The sequence below is a fragment of the Lithobates pipiens genome, unplaced genomic scaffold (assembly GCF_037356315.1).
Source record: "Lithobates pipiens isolate NorthernLeopardFrog02 unplaced genomic scaffold, aLitPip1_a1.2 Scaffold_22, whole genome shotgun sequence".
Taxonomy (NCBI): domain Eukaryota; kingdom Metazoa; phylum Chordata; class Amphibia; order Anura; family Ranidae; genus Lithobates; species Lithobates pipiens.
The window spans coordinates 295,012,375-295,038,199 of NW_027507784.1; the positions used below are offsets into that span (position 1 = coordinate 295,012,375).

The 25,825-nt window shown below is 43.9% G+C and overlaps 1 protein-coding gene across 5 annotated transcripts in view; it reads right to left on the reverse strand.

The window, feature by feature from the left end:
• The window catches only part of SCNN1B (sodium channel epithelial 1 subunit beta), a 152,824-nt gene that overhangs the window by 119,239 nt on the left and 7,760 nt on the right, over positions 1 to 25,825 (reverse strand). For all 5 annotated transcript variants that reach the window (XM_077449166.1, XM_077449167.1, XM_077449169.1 and 2 more), the window contains exon 2: positions 13,063 to 13,152. In XM_077449166.1, the coding sequence (XP_077305292.1) occupies positions 13,063 to 13,098 (36 nt within the window). In that variant the 5' untranslated portion in view covers positions 13,099 to 13,152. The remainder of the gene's footprint in view (positions 1 to 13,062; positions 13,153 to 25,825) is intronic.

Consider the following 25,825-nt stretch of genomic DNA (forward strand, 5'->3'; position numbering starts at 1 on the left):
TCAAAGCAGGCATTGCCCCCTTTAGAAGAAAGTACTTCTTGTAGGAAATTTTTATAACTGCCCACTAGTCTCTGAAGTTTTTTACCACTTCTCCATGCAAAACTCCTTCAGTTGCAAGATATTTTCTGGGTTTCTTTGCATGAACGGCCTATTTTTAATTCCCACTACAAAATTTGAATGGAACTCAAATTAGGGCTTTGACTAAATAACCCTCTATTTCTTCTATTTGAGCCATTATTGGGTGGATTTGCTGGTGTGCTTGGGATTCTTATCGTGTTGAAAGTCTAGTTTCCTGTTTACCTCCAGCATTTGGACAGATTGCATCATATACTCATCAAAATTCATAAAATGGAGAATGTAGAGTTGACTCAGTGACCATGAGCTGTCCAGACCTTAAAGCAGCAAAGTAGCCCCAACTATAACATTTCCATTAAAATACTTCACAGATGTTATTAGGTTCTTCACCTGAAATACTCTCTTTAGTTAGTGGCAAACATTTCTACTGTTACTGCGCCAAAACAACGTTATCTTTGACAGATAAATCTTCAGCAGATTGTTCCAAATGCTTAGTCTTTCAATGTTCAATGGAAAACTGTAATCTTGCTCTAATGATTTTTAGGACAACAAAAGCTTATTCTTAATGTACCTGTTATGCAAGTTAAATTAATGCAATCTCTTTCTGATGGTAGATGTATGGACTTTGCCATCAACTGTTTGAAGAGTTAACTGAACACCCCACGGTGAAATTTTGGAGTTGTGGAGACTTCTTTTAGTATCAAATGATCAGCTCCTGGGTTAATTTTGGTAGGCTGACCAGTCGTGGACAAATCAGCAGTTGTTCGAAATCCATACCACTTGAAGATTATTTATTCAATCATTTTAAATCCCTTGCCAGACTCATAGACACCCACAACTTTCTTTCTGAGGCCCTCCATTAATTTTGGCGTGATGATATCACACAGATGTCTGAGATTTAAATGAGACCAGTTTCATCTACTACTTCCTAAGGAGGCTCTAATCACTGGAATCTAACCCAGAATACTGGACTCTAGTTTCATGGATTTGAGGTGGTGATTAATGTAAGGGTGTATTTACTCTTTACCATATCTGCATCTCATTGATGTAGATTATGAATATAAAGACACTGTCAATTATATGTGACATTTGTAAGTGTGAATTGAGAAGTGTCAGAGCTTGCTACCCCCTCATGTTCACATGTTATTTTACTAACCAACGGGAATGTGCAGATAGGCATGGGCAAGGTTTAGCAGTATAAAAAAGTGCCAAAGCCTTCCCCGTTAGAATGACCAGAATGTTGACCAAAACTGAAAACTTTTTAAAGGCTACTGTAAGTGCATGCATGTACTGTATGTAGGTGACTACCTTTATAACTGAAGCATTTTTTTAAAAAATTTGCTCTAAAGACACAATTTGTGTAACCTAGTGTTAATTCTGAGCATTATTTGGGCCAGCCGATCATTGCAAAAATTGTTACCTGTTACTTAAGGTAGCCATTTTTACATTCAATTCCTAGGCCGAGTAATGCTCAGGATTGATGCCACAGACTCAGGATGGTGAGCAGTCAACAGGATGGCTGAGCAGAGGAAGGAATGCCAAATCTCCATCTGCTGATTCATCCTCGTTCATGTGAACCTTACTCTGAGTGCTTCTGGGTTCACAGCTGTCAAATTCTAGCCCCTGGATGCTAGAGTTGATCTGTTTAAAGGCAGTGGTAGGGAGACATCAGGGTCATCTCTAGCCAGTAGTAGATAAATGGAAGTACACTACGTGAACAAGTGAGAAGTTCTAGTCCTTTACTGGGGGTAGGTTTCGAGTTAATATTGGTTACAGCCAAACTCTAGATAGACAGTTAAAGAGACAAATGGAGCTATTTTATACGCAAAAGGATTGCATTTCTACCATTTCAATTTGTCATGTTCCTTGTCATCACATTTGCATTCAACATATCTGATTGGCTGCCACTGTATAAGGAATTGTAAGAGGCCAAACAAAACAAAAATAGATACTTGTACTTGTTGCAAATAAAAAAAAAAGTAAATCTTGAAATATTTATCAGTGAATACAGAGCTGTATTCATTTGTGTCTTTTATATCTGCCTGGACTTTAAATTTAGCTGAGTAGTATAAAGAGGTTTATCGCATTACAAGGGACTATAACAAATTAAAGCAAAGCTAAACTTCCTCCACCGCCCCCCCCCCCCTAAAGTTTTTTTACCAACTTACCTGAATTGAGGTGTTCTCTTCAAAGAGCATACTTACCCACGTAGTGGGTCCTGTCATCTTGGTCTTCAGCTGGCTGCCTCTTCCGACTGTAGACAGCCAAATCCGATGACATGTCGAACGACCCCCTTTCCTGGCCCTTCCACGGTTTGCCCTCTGAACTGACCTCCTGCTTTGTGTGCCAATCCTGCAGCCTCCTGGGAGATGTGATGTAAGTATCCCAGGAGGGGATGAGGTACATGTCAATTTTCCCTAGGCCAGAAAGGCAGAGCCAAGTATTAAAGCGGAACTAACTTCCTTTTGGGAATTAAGTTCCTTTTAAAGTTTATGTAAACCAAAACAATTAACTTTTCTTTTTACTCCCGTCGGTCTGTTAAATAGACCACTAAAACCCATAATACAAAAATGAGGTAGCGCAAACACAAAATAAATTTAAAAAAATTGGAAAATTACAAAGATAAATAAAAGTCCAGACTTCCGATGATCAATAGTCCATCACCATTGTTTTGCATATGTGAAGATTTCTAGAAACGTCCCAAAACTTTGTGCTGTGTCTCCAGTTATTAAAAGTGTTTTCTTACATCTGTTTAATATATATGGAGGTTTTCAATTTATTTATTTAACATTTTATCTAGTGATTGAATTTGCTGGTTACCATTGCTGCCATTACTTTTGAAAATTCTAGCTTCCTGGCTATCTGTAGCTTTAAAGGGGCTGTAAAGGTTTGTGTTTTTTCACCTTAATGCATTCAATGCTTTAAGGTGAAAAACATCCAACCCCCCCCAGCCCCCCCGTTTTACTTACCTAAGCCCTAAGCCCGTTTACCTGCTCGACCCCGATGTCCTTTTCGCCGCTCAGCCTGGTCGCTGATTGGCTAGAGTGGATGGATTGAAAGCAGAGCAGCCATTGGTTCACGCTGCTGTCAATCACATCCAATGATGCGGTGCACCGGGGGGGTGGGGCCGAGTGATACAGTGAGAGGCTATAGCCGCCGGCTGTATCACGGGAGCGCACCCGCAAGAACTAACCACCATGCGAGAGAGCTCGCATGAAGGTGGTTATTTCTTGCGGGAAGGAGCTGAAACAGCCGCCGTGGGACCCCAGAAGACCAGGTTCGGGCCACTCTGTGCAAAACGAGCTACACAGTGGAGGTAAGTATAACATGTTTGTTATTTAAAAAAAAAAAGAAATTTACCTTTACAATCCCTTTAAGTCACTAACCTAAAACAATTATAAGGCCTCATGCACACTGGACGCTTTTTTACGTTTTTACAGCAGCTGCTTTTGGCTGTAGACGTTTTTTCTACAGTTATTAAACTCCCCATCATGTTATCCTATGTGTCCATGCACACATAGGCTATTATCAGCAGTTTTCGGCAGTGGCGTTCGGCAGTGGCGTTTTTGAGAAGTAAAAAAAACCCAAAACGAGTGGGTTCTGAGAGACGTTTTTTGTAGCTGTAATAATACTCTAATGCTGATAAACGTTGATAAATGCTCAAAAACTTCTCACACCAGTGTTTTTAACGTTTTTGATCCTTTGGAAAAAAAAACGAAAAAAAAATATTTTTGTCAAAAAAAAATTCTAAAACACTAACGCGGAAGAACGCTAAAAAATGCTAATTAACGCTAAAAAAACATTGAAAAAAGTTGAAAAACTCACTGCAAAGCTACTGACGTTTTTATAATGTTATTTTAACGTCAAGTGTGCTTGAGGCCTAAAGCTTACAGACTTGACTTACTCAAAGAGTAGGGAATGTTCACTTTGCAAAGTGAATTTTCACCTGAGGTAATGAATTGAAGCTACAGTATGTTCCCTTTGAATACCCATTCATGTGCAAGCCTCAAGTTAAAAGTTTTTTGCTTTCACGTGATAGGATGAGTAAAGTCAGCATAGCTTCACCTTATTTCTGAAGATTAGTAATGATAGTTTACTTAGCTTACTGACTGATGTGAAGCTCTGGTGACTTCAATCATCTATTCTACTGTATTAATATGCCAGAAAAAATATTTCTTATTTTTCTTGCACATGATTGGGTAAACTTTGCAAAGGGAAATTTACTTTACCTTGCTCATGATGCTAAATGCAAAGTCACTATGCAATGTGACCATATTTACTCCTTTAGGCTACATTTCCACTATTGCGACCCCCAAAGTCGCGCGATTTAGAGTGCGACTTTGATGTGACTTTGAGCGCAGCTTTGATCCAATTTTACACTCTCCGGCTCAAAGTCGCATCAAAAGTTGCATAAAAGTAGTGCAGGCACCTTTTCAAAGAACTGAACGGGTGCCATTGAAATCAATAGGCTGCGACTGACATGCAGTACGTTTCTGCAATCCATGTACATTACCCAGTGTATTATCTCTGCAAGTACAGAAAAATACCTGATATACTTGCTTTGAAATACTGTTGTGGGATGAAAGCACACAGCTCGTGTGTGATGTGAGTGGTGTCAGCCCTGCCCAATTTCTTTTGCTAAACTACTTAACCACTCCCACTCTCATGTCTGTACATCACAAAGGTGAATCATTCTGTAGTCCATGATAAGAACTAAGAGGGCTAAATGCAGGAAGTCTGCACATGATATATTCAAGATCATTTTTTTTATCAGCTTATTATTGCATTTATCAAACAGATATAACAAAACACTTCCAATGGTATAGTTAACAAAATAAAAGGGAAATAGAAGGAGTTTATTGCTATGGTTTACATACACTTTAACCGGTTCACGACCACCCTATGCAGATTTATTGCGCCAGATCACATAGTAGGTACGTTATCTGGCACTTTCGGTTCTGGGGCTCGCACGGGCCACTGGCAACCGCTCTCCCTGTGATTGGACACAGTGGGAGCCAATCAGCAGTCCCAGCGCTCCTTCCGAGAGAGGCAGAATGGAGATCTTTCTATGTAAACAAGGCAGATCGCCGTTCCGCTAGTAGGGGAGACAGAGATCTTGTGTTTCTCCTAAGCAGACATACCCATTTTTCACAGCCACCCCCCCCCCCCCTAGTTAGAAAGAACTCTCTGGGAGCACATTTAACCCTTTTATCACCCCTGATGTTAACGCCTTCCCTACCAGTGTCAGTAGTACAGTGACAGTACATTTTTTTATTAGCACTGATCACTGTATTGGTGTTGCTGGTTCCCAAAAAGTATCACTTAGTGTCCGATTTGTCTGCCACAATGTCGCAGTCCCTCTAAAAATTGCTGATTTCCGTCATTACTAGTAAAAAAAAAAAAATAATAGAAATGCCATAAATCTATCCCTTATTTTGTAGACACTATAACTTTTGCGCAATCCAATCAATATACGCTTATTGGATTTTTTTTTTTACCAAAATATGTAGCAGAAAACATATTGGCCTAAATTGATAAAGAATTATTTTTTTTACATTTTTTTTATTGGGTATGTTTTATAGCAGAAAGTAACAAATATTTTTTTATAAAAAAAAGTGTCGGCTTTTTTTTGTCGATAGCACAAAAAATAAAAACCGCAGAGGTGATCAAATACCACCAAAAGAAAGCGCTGTTTGTGGGGAAAAAAGGATATGGATTTTATTTGCGTACATTGCTGCCTGACCACGCAATTGTCAGTTAAAGCGACACAGTGCCGTATTGCAAAAGATGGCTTGTTCATAAAAGGAGGGGGGGTGTAAACCTTCCGGAGCTGAAGTGGTTAAGTGAACAGCCTCTATGCCTTTAGTAAATGAAGCCAAATGCCTGCCTTGCAGCACCAATAATGTCCCAGCATTTTCCCCATCCCTATTGTAACAGGCGAATTCTCAGAATTCAATAGTTCCTGAACTCGTAAAAATGGGTTTCTTACACAACTCAGCCGTGAACTCTGTCCTGTACAATATGTACATTTTTTTGTTATTTTAATTCGTTTTTTATTTTTTATTATTTCAAGGATTGTTTTGTAAAGCTGGAAGTTTTACAGTTTATAGCCATTTGTTTCAGAGATGCAGAGAAACATTGACACCTTGATGGCAATAAACCGTGACAAGAGTCAAGAATTGCGCACTTTGTTGACAAAACTTAAAGTTAAAACAACTGTAACTGAACGTTTTCCCACAAAGTGCAGTAACAAATGTTATGTTGTCAAAACATTTATGCGAAATGCATGTGTGTGAAAGGTGGTTATAACAAGCAGATAAGAAACCGGTAAAAATCAGCCTGTTTTTACCTGCAAGTCATAAAGTCTCTTTTTCAAGTTATAGTTAGCCAATAAAAAATAAAATAAAATTATAGATTTATATATATATATATATATATATATATATATATATATATATATATATATATATATATATATATATATATATATATATAAAATATGTTTAGAGAGAGAAAGAAAGTTATAACTTATATATATATATATATATATATATATATATATATATATATATATATATACATATTCAAACGGCCTCAATAGCTAAAGAATGCGATTCTGTTTGGCTTGTCTTGTGATCCAGACACCCTTTTTAGACACTATAGCCAAAACGATAACCGCACTTTTCTTCTATTTTTTATTTTTTATTTTTTTATACCAAATATTTTTTGCAAATGTTTTCACTGTAAGTACGTGCTGCTTTTTAGCAGATTTGCAGGGGTGCCATTAATTGCTAATGGCACCCCTTTGTATCAGCAAGACACCTGCAGTTCTGCGCAGCAATATTTTTTTTAAAAAGGGTCCGTGACTTCATTCATAAAACAAAAAAGAAGTGCTTTAATGGAACCAGTGTAAAAACTTGCAAACTTTTAGCCAAGTAAAATTTATTTTTCTGAGAAAATTAAAAACAAGAGAAAATTAAAGAACATTAAAAACAACTGTCAATGATAAAAAGTTTGTAGAAAACTACAAAGGCAATCATAAGAACAAATTGTCCTTGTGGATATACTGTGAAAAAATAAGCATGGAATCACTAATGCCCCGTACACATGATCGGACTATCCGGCAGACTTGGTCCAGCAGACCAGAGTCCACGGGACAATCCGCCCATGTGTGGGCTCTGGCGGACTTTTTCTTCCCAAAAGTCCGGTGGACTTAGAAAGAAGTTTTGACTCAAAATTGTCCGCCGAACTCGACAGTCCAGCGGGCAATCCGCCTCTCTGAGTGCTAGTCCGCCGGACTTTTCAAATGAACGGAGTTGCCCACACACGGGGAAAAGTCAGTTCATTTTCAACGTGACTCTAGGTAGACGGGACTAGTGAAGGAAATCAATCTCGCCCCACCTCGATCGGTGAGATTGACACCTCGCTAGCCCCCTCATCTGGTATGGACTTAAAGGGGAACCCCTATGCCGAAAAAAGGTGTGGGGTCCCCCCAAAGTCCATAGCAGACCCTTATCCGAGCGCGCAGCTCGACCGGTCAGGAAAGGGGGTGGGGACAAGCGAGCGCCCCCTCCTGAGCCATACCAGACCGCATGCCCTCAACATGGGGGGTGCTTTGGGGAAAGGGGGCCCTGCAGTCCCCCCACCCCAAAGCACCTTGTCCCCATGTTGATGAGGCTAAGGGCCTTTTCCCGACAACCCTGGCTGTTGGCTCCGGTGGTCTTCTTCCATCTTGGGGGGTCTTCTCCCCGGACTCCTCCTCTATCTTCTGCTCTTTTGCTAGCAGAGGAGCCCGGCTTTCTTCTTCGCCGTCGCGACAGAAGACCGGGCCAATGCTAGTAAAAGAGCTATAAGAAGATAGTGAAGGCCTGGCAAGAAGAACTGAAGAGGGGGACAAGACCCCTGAAGAGCGGGACAAGACCCCGAAGATGGAAGAAGACCCCCAGACGGCGGCGACGGTGAAGAAGAAAGCCGGGCTCCTCCGATAGTAAAAGAGCAAGCAGAAGATAGCGGAGGAGTCCAGCGAAAAGACCCCCCCAAGAGGGAAGAAGACCACCGGAGCTGTCTAATAAATTATTTTAAAAACTTGTGTTGTGTTTTTTTATTTACACTTTTTTCACCAGGTGAATGGGTAGGGGTACAATGTACCCCATACTCATTCACATAGGGTGGGGGGCTGGTATGTGGGGGCCCCCTTATTAAAAGGGGCTCCCGGATTCCGATAAGCCCCCCGCCTGCAGACCCCGACAACTAACGGCCAGGGTTGTCTGGAAGAGGTCCTTGTCCTCATTAACATGGGGACAAGGTGCTTTGGGGTGGGGGGGCCGCAGTTCCCCCATGTTGAGGGCACGCAGCCTGGTATGGCTCAGGAGGGGGGTGCTCGCTCATCCCCACCCCCTTTCCTGACTGGACGGGCTGCGTGCTCGGATAAGGGTCTGCTATGGACTTTGGGGGGACCCCCACTCCGTTTTTTCAGTGTAGGGGTTCCCCTTTAAGTCCATACCAGGTGACGGGGCTCGCCAGGTGTCGATATCGCCGATGGAGACAGCGACATTGACTTCCTTCGCTAGTCCCGTCTACCTGGAGCCACGTTCAAAATGAATGGACTTTTCTCTGTGTGTGGGCAAGTCCGTCCACTTCCATAAAGCCCAGATTTGTGGAGTGCACGACTAATAGTTGTCCAGATTCTCCCACCTGAGCTGTGGATCTCTGCAGCTCCTCCAGAGTTACCATGGGCCTCTTGGCTGCTTCTCTGATGAATGCTCTTGGTAGGTTTGCAGTTGTGCCATACTCTTTCTATTTTCAGATGATGGATTGAACAGTGCTCTGTGAGATGTTCAATGCTTGGGATATTTATTTATAACTCAACCCTGCTTTAAACTTCCCCACAAATTTATCCCTGACCTGTCTGGTGTGTTCCTTGGCCTGCATGATGCTGTTTGTTCACTATGGTTCTCTTTTTTGTGGGACTGGGTTTTGTTGTGCTGTTCCTTTAATTGTTCTGTGTTCGGGAACTGTGGTTCGTGGTCTGAGTGCCTTCCCCCTCACACCATTTTTGCATCGGGTGATGCAGGGGGGTGGGCTTGTCTCTACCACAAATCAATGTCAAACCTCCCTGCTATGTGCGCAATGTCCTCATAGGGCTTCTTGACACTGTGAGAGAGAGAAAGAGAGAAAGAGAAAGCATTTTGGAGGGTCTACTGAAATATGTTCTCTGTAAAAAATGCTTTTAAATGCAAACGCTCATGAACGCCGCTAAACGCACCATGTAAATGTTGCAAAACAGACGTTTTTAACCGTTGGTTACTAGCTGTCAAGTTCCAGCATTCATAAAGGGTTTTCAAATGTGTATATGAAGCCTTAGTCCGTAGGGTTCAATATTCAGTTGGCTCACCCTATAACAGCTTCAACTCTTCTGTGAAGGCTTGCCACAAGGTTTAGGAGTGTGAATGTTTGAGCATTCTTTCATGAGAGGCCCTGGCTTGCAATTCATCCCAAAGATGTTCTATCAGATTGAGGTTAGGACTCTGTGCCGGCCAGTCAAGTTCTTCCATCTCAAACTCGCTCATCCATGTCTTTATGGACCTTGCTTTGTGCACTGGTACAAATCATTTGGTGGAGGGGGGATTATGGTGTGGGGTTGTTTTTGCCCCTTCGTTCCAGTGAAGGAAACTTTAAAGGCGTCAGCATACCAAGACATTTTGGACAATTTCATGCTCCCAACTTTGTAGGAACAGTTTGGGGATGGCCCCCATATAGGCAGCTGCCGTTTGCAATCCGGAGGCTGGTGCGTTTTAGTTCACTGGTTCAGGAGCGATTCAGGTGCGATATTTTACCAGAATTAGCACCTAAACTGGATCCAAAAACGCACAGGACCCTTTTCAAAACTGCACTGCGGCTGCCCCGCACATGTGTGAACCGCCTCCTTTGAAAGCCGGTCACATTCACATGTTATTGGACGTGGTTAGAAAGACATCCAATTCGCATATATGTGAACCTAGCCTTACAGATTGTATACAAATATGGCAAATACAGCTCAAGTGAGGTGCTGAGTCCATAGGGCTGCTGTTTTTAAGTTATAGTAAAGTTAAATATACTGTACTTTGCCAAACGCAATCAAATATATGTCTAGCATTAAGTAAGAAGTACGTGTTTTTCAAATGCTAAGCACTTGCACAGCATGCCAGTATCTAACAGCGGGATGACCGGGAACAAAAAATGACCACACTATCACATATTGAACACCATGCTTAGTGTGGACAGTTTACTACCAAGAAGATGAGAACTGGCAGGATCAACCACATAATAGAGAAGCACTGCCAGCTGAAATTCAACAGTGACATTAAAAAGCCAGCGGGAACACCTTAAAAAGACAGAAAAGTTATTTTTTATTTGTAACATTTCAAAGTTTCATAGCTGTGGCACTGTGTGCTCCTCCCTCGAACTGATATAAATTTAGAGGTGGGTGGTTGGGGTCAGTAAAAATGAGGATCACCCACCTGTTTTTACCGCCCCATGTGAACCTAAGGGTGCCCCAGATAGCAGTAAAACCCAAGAGGACTTCTAGCTGGCCACACAACAGTTCAATGTTGATGACATTTTTCATTTTCAGAATGTTTGTTCGATTTTCTAATGGTTAGTGGGGGTCAAGTCCAAGTTTGTTTTCAATGTTGGAGACAAGAAAATCTGAAGAAGCAAGATGGAAAATTGTTCTCAACTGAATGAATTTCTCACTTTCTTTTGGGAAAACTCATACATATTGTAAATGAAATCTGTTTAACCACTTGCTTACTGGGCAATTTCACCTCCTTCCTGCCCAGGCCAATTTTCAGCTTTCAGGCTGCATTCACACCTGAGCGTAGCGTTTTCAAGCGTTTTTTGCGGCGTTTTTTACCGCGATTTGTGGCGTTTTTTACCGCGAATTTGCGGCGTTTTTTACCGCGATTCGCTGCGTTTTTTACCACATTTTTTTACCGCGATTTGCCACGAATTTGTGCAGGGCAAAAGGTCACCAATGTTAAAAGAAGAAAAACGCCCAAATCAGCCCGATTTGCGCGACAAAAAAGGGTCCGGAACTTGTTTGAGCTTCAGGCGTAGGGCTTCAGGCGACTTGGAGTGGAGATGTGAACCATCTCCATTGAGAATAATGGATTTTTTCCCCTCCAGCATTTTGTAGCTTCAGGCGTCAAGCTACAAAACGCTCAGGTGTGAATGGGGTCTCAAGAGGAGTTCTCCCTAAGAAAAAAAAATTAAAAGCCAGCAGCTACAAATACTGCAGCTGCTGACTTTTAATAATCAGACACTTACCATACCTGTCCCAAGGTCCAGCGATGCGGGGGAACGAAGCCCCACTTGTCCCCCCCCCTTCTCTCGGTGGTGCCGGCATTGCAACTGTGGGCACCCGGCTGTGGCTTCACAGCTGGGCACCCACCGCGCACGCGCACCGTGATTGCCCGCACAGTCATCTGGGACCTATCACGTGTCCCAGATGATTGACAGGAGGGAGGGGGCGGAGATGAGCCCTTCCTGTGCCGAGGGGGAAGAGTGACGTCAGGTGCTCGGGCACTAAAGGAGGCAGACTACAAGGGACTCCCTAGCAACAGGCATTTAGAGATGAGTTATATTTTTTTTTGTTTTTTTTAGGAATTTTAAGCTTTTTTTTTTGTTTTTTGGTGCGTGGAACACCACTTTCAGCACTGTCACTCTTGATGATAATTGCGCGGTCATGCTACATTGTACCCATATGAAATTTTAATAATTTTTTTTCACACAAATACGCATTCTTTTGGTGGTGACCACTGATTATGAGCACTAATGGACACTGATTGGCAGCACTGGTGGGCACTGATTGGCAGCACTAATGGGCACTGATAGGCAGCACTGGTGGGCACTGATAGGCAGCACTGGTGGGCACTATTGGGACTGCACTGATAATCAGTGCCCTGATTATAATTGTAGATGCCCCTTTCACACAAGCCGGTTATCGTCTCTCTTCTCCTCTCCTCTCCTCGCAATGTCAATGTGAGGAAAGGAATGCAGATAACTGTGGTATAAAGTGGTATAAGTAAAAATGTTTATAAATTTTATAGATGTAAACACCATGCTTTTGTTGAATACCTCAATGATTATCGGCTTCCAGAAAAAACGTAATTCAGCTAAGCATACACGAGTCTTAAAATTGGATATTATTATTATACAGGATTTATATAGCGCCAACAGTTTACGCAGTGCTTTGCAATGTAAAGGGGAACAGTACGATTACAATACAGTAGAAATATGAGGGCCCTGCTCATGGAGCTTACAATCTAAAGGAGGGCTAAGCCCTTGTACACACGGTCGGAGAATCTGTCGGAATGAGTCTTATCGGACCGTGTCTTCAGATAATCCGACTGTGTGTGGTATGCATCGGACTGATTCCATCCGAATCTCCGTCCGACCCAATTTTCCAACATGTTGGAAAGATTTCCCGACCAACTGGGCCCGACGGACCTAATCCGATCATGTGTAGAGCATTTTCATCGGACCAAGTGCCACACATGCTCAGATCAAATTCCTACATCAAAGCTATTGGCTACTAGCCTGAATGTAGTCCCATCGTAATGAAATTACGTCATCACGTTCTGAAAGATCGGATTTTTCGCCAACTTGGCCCGACCATGTGTATGCAACAGTTTCGGACACAATCCGTCGGACTAAATCCGACGGGCAAAATCCGACGGATTTGGTTGGCAAAATCTCTGACCGTGTGTACGTGGGCTTACATTCTAACCAGTACTGGTCTAAAAGTAGTCATTCATCTGAGGTTTACAGCTGCTTTTACCAGATTCTTTACAAGTGAAATACTTGCCGTAGATCCGCATACCCTTGGGTCGTTGCAGCAAAAGGGTTACAATATATTGTCCCATATTCATTTACCTAATTACAGTTAATGACTCTCGGATACTGAAATAGCTTTGAACTACCAAAAGCACAGACAAAAGTGTTTACCTCGGAGTGACGAGATATGTTGCTAGTGATGGTCATTGTGTGCTGTGCGATGGTTAAAGGAAGCAGGTAATCTGTTGAACGTAGGGCAAGCTGCAATGTAAAAGAACATAAAGCACATACAGATTTAGTAACTTTAGCAGTTGACAATTATTGCAGAAAAACAATATTTATCCTTAACCACCTACCTGGACTCCTTCATTACTAGACTATTTTTCTATTTTTAGTGCTGTGATAGTTTTATTGACAATAACACTGTACACTAATTAATGTTATAAAAATTTTTAGCGCTGCCTCCTGACGAGCAGGCGCTATTGTTTTTGCAAAGTTAAGTTGCCAGAAGCCACAGTTGGGCTTCGGGATTATTTCTCTAAATTTCTGGTTTCAGTACCAGTCCAGCTGGGTTGCACTGGGTTCTCCTTGACCGCAGGTGTCGCTGTCACCGCCGGCAAGAGTAGAAACGCAGTCTAGCTTGAATGGCATTGAATGCCACTTATCTCTCGGAACCAGCCCAGTGGGAATTTTTTCCTGCTGTGCATTATGGGGGATGGTATTTAAGGTACTGACACCACGTTGGTGAGGGATTACTTTTCGTATGTTTGGTTCTGTTGGTCCTCCTGACCCTGCCCCATGGCCCTCCTGGCCTGGGGGGCGGAACTATGCATCCTGTGTCTCGGGGCTGGCTGGCCTTAAGCGACGCAACTGAAAGGATAGGCCCGAGTGAATTTCGGAGCCTACTGATCCAGGGATGGTCCGGTGCCGTCTCATCAGAAAGGAGAGGCCCAGCAACTGAAGAACCCCAGGGGAGGACTCTTTCAGGAGAAGACCGTGAGCAAGGCTGGTTTCTCTGAAGGAGCCTGGAGGCTTAGTTGAAGGACGCAACCTGGATCAACACTCATATGGTATCGCCGGATCGGCTGAAACTGGTACCCTATGTCAGTTCTTTAAAGTGGTTGTAAACCCTTACAAACCACTTTGACCTACAGGTAAGCCTAGATTAAGGCTTACCTGTAGGCCTAAGAAATATCTCCCAAACCTATACGGTTTAGGAGATATTTGCCCGAAGATGGGCACCGCTATCTACGGCGCATGTGCCGTAGACAGTGGCGCGCAGGCGCACTGAGCAGGGCATCGTCGAAGACGACGATGCCGCGCAATGCCGCGCGTCTCGGCTCCCGTGCGCATGCACGGGAGTGACGTCATCACTGCTCCGGCGAATCACAGCGCCGGAGCAGTGATACCCACGGAGACCCACCAAGAAGATGGACGCTCGGAACTACAGGGGACAGCGGTGACTTCGCTGGCTCCTGTGTCAGGTAAGTGACACATAATGGACTACTATGCGATGCATAGTAGTCCATTATGCTTTGCCTTTGCAGGGAATGAAAGAGGAAGTAAACTCATCAGGGTTTACTTCCTCTTTAAATTTATCCACATCCCTTAGTAATGCTCAAGTGTATCTCACAAGTCTGTGGCAAAGACTTTACCGAGCATCCCAGTGGCTGCTAGGCCTAGTGAGAGAGGTCTATCCGGGGGTTGTTGAATCCAGTTGTGAAACTGTGCCTGAACTCACCCCTAACCATCTACCTTCCATTAAGAGACTTTGTATTTTTTCTAAAATAAATAACCCAAAAGAGGATTCAGTGTCAGTTTCAACATTCTTTGCGCCATTTACAACAGGATCCCCAAGACAGGGAGGCAAGCAGGTGAGGTAACGGTAAGCCCAACCAGCAGCTCCTTCGGGGGTCAGTGCTACATTTTTTTTAGACAGATAAGGGTTGACTTACTAAAACTTTACAGTGCAAAATCTGGTACAGCTGCAGCTGTGCATGGTATCCAATCACCTTTAACTCCAGTTTGTTTAATTAAAGTGATTGTAAAGGTAAAAAAATAAATAACAAACATATCATACTTACCTCCACTGTGCAGCTTGTTTTGCACAGAGTGGCCCCGAACTACATTTAAAAAAAAAAATTGATGTTCTAACTGCCTATTATATTTCTAGAGGCTTTAAAATGCCAGTAAAGTACAATCACCCCCAAAATTGTTTAGTTTTGGACATAAAATATGCAATGCAAGTCAGAGTGCAGAGATCAGGACAGAGCAATGTGCAGATTTCAGGGGTCAGGAGAGCCCCCCCCCCCTTTGTGGGGGTGGTCAGTAGTGAGTGACGCTTTAAATGTTGGTGGTCAATGGCGTGTGGCCCCTTAAATGTTGGTAATTGATGGTGAGTGCCCCATAACTGTTGGTGGTCAATAGTGTATCCTCTTGCTGCTCAGTGTGCCCCATTGTGGTTAATGTGCCCCCTTCTGTTGGTAGTTAGTAGAAGCAATGTTACTTACAGAAGCAATTGGTGGAAGGGATGGGCTGTGTTGACGTTTTTTGTTTACACTTGTGATCACTGTGATTGGTTCAGAAGGTGCAGGGCCACTGTAATTGGCTCTGTGCATTTTGCCTGTGATCTTCACTGTTTATTGACAGTTTCATCACAGGCAAATGCCAAGAGTAATTTTACTGCTGGCCGACACCCTGAGTGGGCACCGCAATGTAGCTTTATGTCCCCCCTCTTGCGCACTGCTGTTATTGACCCAGACACCATGTAATTGCTGTGCAATAATATGTCAACAAGTAAACAGCAGTCATACATGAACCCCGTTTCTGACTTCATGCCAGTCTCCTGATTGTAAACATGGAAGCGACATCACAACGTCACTTCCTGTTTACTCAGCTGCCAATGGCGCCAGTTTGAAAAAAAATATACAGTATTCAGAATCTCCGAAAATGGCGATCTGAATACTTTGAAGTGCAAAGGAGGGATCGGGGGTCTTTTAGACCCCCGATCCCTCCATAAAGAGTACTTGTCACTACCTATTACTGTCACAAGAGATGTTTACATCCCTTGTGACAGCGATAAAAGGGATCAAATTTCTTTTTTTTTAAACACAATTTAATTATATAAAAATAAATTAAATAAATAAGATTTTTTTTTTTTAAGTGCCCCCGTCCCCTTGAGCTCACACAGCAAAGAAAACTCATACAGAAGTTGCGCCCGCATATGTAAATGGTTTTCAAATCACACATGTGAAGTATCGCCACAATTGTCAGAGCGAGAGCAATAATTCTAGCACTAGACCTCCTCTGTAGCTCTAACCTGGTAACCGTACAAAAAATTGAAAGCATCGCATATGGAGATTTTTAGGTACCATAGTTTGTCGTCATTCCACGAGTGCATGCAATTATAAAGTGTGACATGTTTGGTATCTATTTACTCAGCGTAACAACATCTTTCACATTAAAATAAAAAAAAAAATTGGGCTAACTTTACTGTTACGTTGTTTTAAGATTCTTGAAAGCGTCCCTTTTCCTAAAAAGTTGCGTTTAAAACACTGCTGCACAAATACCGTGTGACATCAAATATTGCAATAATCGCCATTTTATTCTCTAGATTCTTTGCTAAAAAATATATATAAAATGTCCGGGCGTTCTATGTAATTTTCTAGCAAAAAATATGGATTTTAACTTGTTTTAACTTGCACCAAATGTCAGAAATAGACTATGGCCACGATCGGAATTCTCGTTGGAAAAAGCTCTGATGGTTTTCCCGACGGAATTCGGCTCAAGCTGTCTTGCCTACACACAGTCACATCAAATTCCGATCATTTATAACGCGGTGATGTACAACACGTACGACGTGACTAGAAAAAGGAAATTCAATAGCCAGTAGCCAATAGCTTCCGTCTCGTAATTGAATCTGAGCATGCGTGATTTTTGGCGTGTCAGAATTGCATACACACGATCGGAATTACCGATGGAAAGTTATTCTGTTGGGAAAATTGAGAACATGCTATAAATTTTTGGCTGGCGGAAATTTGGACAGCTAAATTCCGATGGAGCATACACACGGTCGCATTTTACGATGAAAATCTCTCATCGGTCTTTTTCTGGCCGGAATTCCAATCGTGTGTACGCCACATCAGTCATGAAAGGGTTAAAGGAGGGAGGATTGTATTGGGAGCACTGAAGTGTCAGGTGTGACTGTGTGGCAATGGCAAATGGTTTACATAGCTCATGGGATCATGGGTCAGGTAGAAGGCCCCTTAGCAAAATTTTGCTTAGGGCCCCAGGGAGGTCAGGATCGGCACTGGATAAACACAACCTAACAGGTAGGCCCAGGAGAGCCAGTAATGCCCTGTACACATGACCGGTTTTCCCATCGGAATAAACTCTGAGGCCGCGTACACACGCGGGGACTGTTCGCCCAACTTTGTCCGCTGAACAGTGTTTCGGCGGACAGTCCGCCCGTGTGTGGGCTTTCAGCGGACAGTTTCAGCGAACAGTCCGCTGAACAAGGTTTTTCGGAAATTCCGAAAAACTGTCCGCTGAAACTTTGTTTCAGCGAACAGTCCCCTCGTGTGTAGGCTTGTTCGTCAAACTAAGTTCCGCGCATGCTCAGAAAGGATTTACACGCCGAAAGTTATAATGCAGTGTATAGGACGTCGTATTTTTCGTCCCGTCGTACGTGCCGTTCACGTCATCGCGCACGGTTTCAGCAAACTGTTCGTTCGTCGTGTGTGGCCATGTCCGTCCATGCTAATTTTGAGCGGACTGTTTGCTGAAACTGTTTGACGGACAAAGTTGGGCGAACAGTCCCCGCGTGTGTACGCGGCCTCAAGGTTTTTCCGACGGAGTTCCGGCGGAATTCCACTCAAGCTGTCTTGCGTACACACGGTCACACCAAAGTCCGCCATGAACGCGGTGACGTACAACACGTATGACGGGACTAGAAAAAGGTAGTTTAATAGCCACTTAGCCAGTAGCCAATAGCTTCAGTCTTGTACTTGCTTCAGAGCATGCGTCGTTTTTGGTCCATTGGAACACCATACAGACGATCGGTTTTCCCCATAGGAATTGGTTCTGTTGGAAAAATATAGAACATGTTTTCTTTCTAGGTTCTTCAGAATTTTCGACGTAAAAAGTCTGATGGGGCATACACATGATCGGAATATATGATGAAAAGCTCCCATCTGACTTTTTCTGTCGGAAATTCCGCTTGTGTGTACGGGGCATGAGAAGACCTGACCTTTCTTTACTGCAGCTCTGTGACTGCCCCCTTTCCTTCTGTCATAGTGTTCTTTACATGCTCATATGCACTGCAGCACAGCTTATTGGCCCCTAGTGCTGCCATTACCTTACCTGGTCCAAGCGCTGCTATGAAGATTACACAAGACTTGTACCAAATCTAAAACACGTTAGCAGCATCTAAATGCATACAATTCAATACAATACAATTTTAATTAACACATAGCTGTATTATTCCTTAATATCTGCTGGGTGATCAGCTTACAGCTTCCGCCCAAAAATGGAACTTCCGCTTTTCGGAATCTTCCTCCCCTCCGGTGTCACATTTGGCACTTTTCAGTGGGGAGCAGATACCTGATTAATCCAGGCATTTGCTTACACTTCCAGGCATAGATAGCTGCAGTACCAGCGGATATCTATGCCATACCTGGCGCCTCCTCCATCTCCCCCCGCCGTCTTCTGGGAGACACACAGGTCCCAGAATACAGCAGGGACCAGTGGGATCATGCAGCGTGACTCGCGCATGCACAGTAGAGAACCAGTCTGTGAAGGCTTCACTTCCTGATTCCCTTACCGAACATGCCGGCGCCTCCACCCAGAAGCCGAGGGACAGATCGGCTTCGGGTGCCGACATCGTGGGCGCCCTGGACAGGTAAGTGTCCATATTTTAAAAGTCAGCAGCTGCAGTATTTGTAGCTGCGGACTTCAAAAAAAAATTGGTGGAACTCGCGTTTTAATTAGTGTATATATCATGATTATAATAGTTATTAACAGGATATACTGGCTTATAGTCAGTAGTAAACATACTAAAACATTTAATCACTATAGGACCTGTGAGGGGCAAGTTACAGTAAAACCTTGTTTTGAGAGCATTTTGCAAAACAAGCAACATTTTTTCATAAATTTGATAAACGAGCGATGTCTTGATATACAAGTAGCGTCACAACTGAGTATAAAAGAGAAGAGAGGCACTTCTAATGCCCTGTACACACGGTCGGACTTTCTGACGAAAAATGTGGGATCGGATCGTATTGTCGAAATATCCGATCGTGTGTGGGCTCCATCAGACTTTTTCAGTCGGAATTTCCGACACACAAAGTGTGAGAGCTGGATCTAAAATTTTCCAACAACAAAATCCGATTGTTTAAATTCCGATCGTGCGTAGACAATTTCCGACGGACAAAGTGATACGCATGCTCAGAATAAATTAAGAGACCACAGCTATTGGCTACTGGCCCGTTTATAGTCCCAATGTACGTGTTGTACGTCACCTCATTAAGAACGATCGGATTTTCCGACAACTTTGTCCGACCGCGTGTATGCAGGACAAGTTTGGCACAAAATCCATCTGAAAAAATCTGATGGATTTTGTTGTCGGAATGTCCGACCGTGTGTACAGGGCATTAGTGTAGCGATATGGTTACATTTAATGAAGGTACAACATTTAGCAACTCACATGGTTGATGATTAAAACTGGCACATCTATTTATGCAGGCATCCGGGGTAAAGCTGTCAATATAGACCGTCCTCTGCACCACCAGCTAAGTCGTCCCTTCCACACAGTTCTCCATGAGCGTTTCAAGCCTCACTTTCAGATACTGCAGGGTAGTCTTCCCGGTCATGATTGCAGATTGACAGCGGTGAGAGCCGGCAGTGCGGAGGATGGTCTATGTGGACAGATTTACCCCAGATGCCTGCATACTTAATTGTGCCTCTTTTAACTGCTTCAGCCCCATTAGATTTTACCCCCTTCATGACCAGAGCACTTTTTACAATTTGACAATGCTTCGCTTTAACTGACAATTGCGCAGTCATGCAATGCTGCACCCAAACTAAATTTGCATCCTTTTTTCCCACAAATAGAGCTTTCTTTTGGTGGTATTTCATCACCTCTGCGGTTTTTATTTTTTGCGCTATAAAAAAAAAAGAGCGACAATTTTGCAAAAAAAAAATATTTTTTACTTTTTACTATACTACTTTTTACTATACTAAATATCCCCAAAAATGTTTTTTTTTTTTTTAAATTCTTCATCAGTTTAGGACAATATATATTCTTCTACATATTTTTGGTTAAAAAAAAATTGCAGTATGTGTACAGGCATACCCCGCTTTATGGACACTGACTTTACATACACTGGTGAGTACGGACATGCCTGCGAGTGTACGTATAGTGCCTCACAAGTACCGTAGAGACATTTAGCAGCTGCAGTAGAAGGATCTGAAGCCTCCGAAAGTGTAGCCTGCTCTGTTCATATGTGCTCTTCCTGTGTGTATCCTGGCCTCCTCTGGTGACATCACATCCGTCCTGCGGACCATAGTGGTCCTTCCAGATTCCTTGTCAGCTACAGAATGCCACCCAGCCTCTCCACAGCACCAGGGTCCTCTGTGCACAGCACAATGTCCGGGGGATGGATTGGAGTGCCCCCCCTTGCATCAATCAAATTAGCCTATTTTACATTTTCTTCCTATGAGTGTTTCCTGGCTGACACCCCCACTACAGCTCCTGACAATCCACTGCACGCTAGAAGTGAAAAAAGGTATTGTTTCACGTTAGGCACATTTTCATTTTACATACATGCTCCAGTCCCACTGTTTACGTAAAAGTGGGGTATGCCTGTATATTGATTAGTTTGCACAAAAGTTATAGCATCTACAAACTATGGGAAAGATTTATGGCATTTTCATGGCATTTTTTTTTTCTAGTAATGCCCGTGATCTGTCATTTTGAGCGGTACTGGGACATTGCGACGGACTGATCGGACACTTTTGACACATTTTTGGGACCACTGACATCTATACAGCGATCAGTGCTATAAATATGCATTGATTACTGTGTAAATGTCACTGGTAGGGAAGGGGTTAACACTAGGGGGCAATCAAGGGATTAAATGTGTGTTCTCTAAATGTGTTCTAACTGTATGGGGATAGGACTGACTGGTGGGGGGGACATATCGTTGTTCCTACTTGCGATCGGATTAGTAGGAACAAACAATATGTCCCCTCTCCCCTGACAGAACTTGGGATTTGGGTGTTTAGATACACAAATTCCCATGCTGGCTCTCGTGCACACAATCCTGCGTGGCCAATTGTGCCCACCAGCCTGCAGCAGGTGCGTGCGCGGGCCCCCTGGTGGCTCTTAAAGGGGAAGATGTACGCGTACTGGGTTTCGACCAGCCGTACCATTCTGCCGACGTATATTGGCGTGGGCCAGTCAGCAAGTGGTTAATCTTTGACCAAATGTTGTACCTTCATTAAATGTAACCATATTGCTACACTTAGAGGCGCCTCTCTTCTCTTTTTTTTCTCTGTAGCTCCTGCTGGATTTTGCTTCTAATCAAATTTGCATATACAATTTGGCAAATTGCATATACTCCAAAATGTTCTGAAGAGTGATCAGATGAATTGCAATTAATTGCAAAGTCCCTTTTTGCCATGAAAATTAACTTAACCCCCCCCCCCCCCCCCCTCAAAAAAACATTTTTCACTGCATTTCAGCCCTGCCACAAAAGGACCAGCTGACATCATGTCAGCGATGTTCTTGTTAACACAGGTGTCAGTGTTGACATGGACAAGGCTGGCAATCACTCTGTAATGCTGATTGAGGTAGAATAAGAGACTGGGAACTTTAAAAGGAGGGTGGTGCTTGAAATCATTGTTCCTCTATTAACCATGGTTACCTGCAGGGAAACACACGCAGTCATCATTTCTTTGCACAAAAAGGGATTCACAAGCAAGGATTTAGCTGCTACAAAGATTTCACTTATATCAACCATTTATCAGATCATCAAGAACTTCAAGGAGAGAGGTTCAATTGTTGTGAAGAAGGCTTCAGGGTGCCCAAGAAAGTCCAGCACGCGACAGGACCATCTCCTACAGTTGATTGTGGGATCGGGGCACCACCAGTGCAGAGCTTGCTCAGGAATGGCAGCAGGCAGGTGTGAGTGCATCTGCATGCACTGTGAGGCAAAGACTTTTGTAGGATGGTCTGGTGTCAAGAAGGGCAGCAAAGAAGCCACTTCTCTCAAGGAAAAACATCAGGGACAGACTGCTATTCTGCAAAAAGGTAAAGAGATTGCACTGCTGAGGACTGGGGTAAAGTAATTTTCTCTGATAAATCCCCTTTCCAATTGTTTGGGGCATCTGGAAAAAAAACTTGTCCAGAGAAGAAAAGGTGAGCGCTACCATCAGTCCTCTGTCATGTCGAGAGTAAGGCATCCTGAGACCATTCATGTGTGGGGTTTCTTCTTAGCCAAGGGAGTGGGCTTACTCACAATTTTGCCTAAGAACACAGCCATGAATAAAGAATGGTGCAAAAACATCCTCCAAGAGCAACTTCTCTCAACCATCCAAGAACAGTTTGGTGATGAACAATGCCTGTTCCAGCATGATGGAGCACCGTGCCATAAGGCAAAAGTGATAACGAAGTCGCTTAGGGAACAAAACTTGGACATTTTGGGTCCATGGCTAAGAAACTCCCAAGACCTTAATTCCATTGAAAACTTGTGGTCAATCCTCAAGTGGAGAGTGAGCAAAAAACCCACAAATTCTGACAAACTCCAAGCATTGATTATGCAAGAATAGGCTGCCATCAGTCAGGATGTGGCCCAGAAGTTGATTGACATCATGGCAGGGCAAATTACAGAGGTGTTGAAAAAGAAGGGTCAACCCCGCAAATATTGACTCTTTGCATAAATTTATATAATTTTCAATAAAAGCCTTTAACACTTATGAAATTCTTGTAATTCTATTTCAGTCTACCATAGTAACATCTGACAAAAAAAGATCTAAAAACACTGAAGCAGCAGACTTTGTGAAAATTTATATTTGTGTCATTCTCAAAACTTTTGGCCACGGCTATATATTTAAGCATCTCTTCACATTCCTTTAACAGTGCCCATGAATGAACATCAATTTGTGTCTCAATAGGATCTTTGCATATGTAGCAATTCACTTTCAATGTTTACACGGCCACTTCACTGGCTAAAAGTGTGATAAAATCCAAAGAATGTTCCTCTATAGTTAAAATGAAGTTTTCTGCCATATCTACATGGCATAATAAGGCATTTGAATGTTTCAAAAGATAGTAAACACAAAAATATGTATATCCGTGTCTACACAAGGTGAATAGTGCACTTTAATAATGCACCATTCACGAAGGGATTAAGCAAGTTCAAGATGTTGTATCGTAAAGCCTCGTACACACTACTAGTTTTCTTTCATTCAACCCAACTCAGGTCAGAGACGCTGTACTAACAATCTGATTTTAGCACAGCAATCTCCCCTGCTGTGCTATTTATTGTGTTCTGATAGAGGGATGGCCTTCCACCAGAACACTCTGATCAGGGCTCTCAGCCATTGGCTGAGATCGCAGACCGGAAGCCGGTTGGCAGACCTTTTTTGGTCATGACCAGTGGCGGCTGGTTGGTTTTCCTTTGGGGGGGCGACAAACAACCTCTAGGTGGTGGGCGCTGGATTGGGGGCAATGACTCCGGTGTCCTAAGCGCAGCAGGTGGCTGGCTCTGGGGTCCTCAGGCGGGTGGCTGGTGGCGGGCTTGGAGCAGCAGCTCCTGTGTCCCCAGCGCGGCAAATGGCTGGCAGCAGCGGTTCCGGTGTCCTCGGCACGGTGGGTGACTAGCAGCAGTGGCTCTGGTATCCTCAGCACGGCGGGTGGCTGGCAGCAGTGGTTCTGGTGTCCTCAGTGCAGTGGGGGTCTGGCAGCAGCAGTTCCAGTGTCCTCAGCGCTTTCGGATGACTGGCAGCGGGCTGGGAGAAGTGGCTCCGGTGTCCTCAGCGCGGCGGGTGGCTGGCAGCACCAGCAGCTCTGGTGTCCTCAGCGTGGCAGGTGGCTGGCAGAAGTGGCTCTGATGTCCTTTCCTCCATGGCTTCTGCCGTGCATGTCCTCTATCCTCCTCCTTCTCCTTGGCATCCAATAGGATTGCCTGGCGTTTTGGCCAATCGTGAAACGGGTCTCAGACCCGCTTCCTGATTGGTGGGGAGGAGATTTAGTGTGAAAATAGCAATTCTATCGTTACACAACTGGGTGGACTCGGAGCGCTGTGCTCTGCGCCCTGAGCCCACCTTTTTTGATGCCTATTAGAGCCTCTGGCTCTAATAATGTGCTTCAAAAACACTCCCCCCATTGGAATACATGCATCCTGCGTCCTGTATGTAGATCAGGGTGTCGGACCCATGGATAAGGGGGGCTGCGCCCATGTGCCCTCTATGGATGGGCCGCCACTGGTCATGAACCTTCGACTGAAACCGGCTAGCTTCTGTTGGATAGGCTGCTATACACACAGGCTGATTGTCGACTGGTTTCTGTTGAACCAGCCAATGCCGCCTGACACTCGGCCCTTATGTACTAGTTTTAAAGTAATTGTAAAGTTTTGTTTAAAAAAGAAAAAAAAAATAACCAACATGGTATACTTACCTTCCCTGTGCAGTGGATTTGCACAGAGCAGCCTCAATCTTATTCTTCTATGGTCCCTCTTTGCTGCTCCTGGCCCCTCGCCCCTGTCGAGTGCCCCCACAGCAAGCAGCACGGTGCCGCCGACAGCCCTGTTCACTATAATGACAGGTCACCAGCGGCTGCAGATATTTGCGGCTGTCTGCACAGCCAGCAAGTGCACTCCTAAGAGTGGGTGTGTGTACACGTTCCTGAGAAGGGTACATGTGGGGGTGGCTGCAAGGTGCCAGGCACCTGATTTTAAGCTGGCGAACATTGGGGCCTGTCTGTATGGTGCTCCATGTACTATGGTCTCGTTATACTGTATGCAGTGGATGGCCATTGGGCTGCAAAGTAAGGGTAGTCTCAAGTGGCATTAACTGTGCACAGTAAGGGGATAAGCACAGTTGGTTCCACCCATCACTCTTGGTACCCAAAAGATCCAATCCAGCTCTCTTCTCACTAGTGTTGATGCTCACAAGGCAACAGGTCTCTCCGGCCCTGGTTGCAGCACAACAAAAGACCTTTCTGTGACTCAATTCTCAGGCTCTATGAACAAAGCACACTACTCCGGTCCCAAGACACAGCGAATCTTTGTGGCTCAGTCTCTCAGCTCTCTATGTGCTTAGGCTACTCCCTGATAAAGGGGGCATGTAGACCCCAAAAACACATTGGCTACTTTTTGAATTGTACCCCTGACCTTTACGAATAGAAAGTTATAACTGGAACTCTTAGCAGTGGTAGGCTCCGAAACCTTGCTGTATATTTATCATGTGACCATGGAATAAAGCTTTGGACCCTTTCGAGGAATCCGTGTGCTGATGACATTTCTTCTTCTCACACTACAACTCTAGGAGCTTAGAACACAACAGTGGGTCGGCACACTCCAGTTTCTATACTGCTCTGTCTTCTCTGTAGCTCAAAAGCCTGGGAAAAGTCTCCCGTATCCTCTCCTGGTGTACAGCACTCCTTGTGGACTACATGTCCCATGGTCCATTGTGGCTCCATAGCAAGCTCCCTCGCTGCCACTGATTGGCTCAAGCACTGCTGCAAGGAGGGAGAGCTGAGTGTGGTGGATGTCACAGACAGCCCACACCTGCACCTTTCACCAATCACAATACAGCTGCTCTGTAACTGTGCAGCAGCGGGGGGAGGTGAAGAAGGAGAGTAGGCACAAAGTGCACAGCTTGCTCCTCTAGCCAGCCAGCAACACCTGGCTACATGTGACAGGTTAGGGAATTA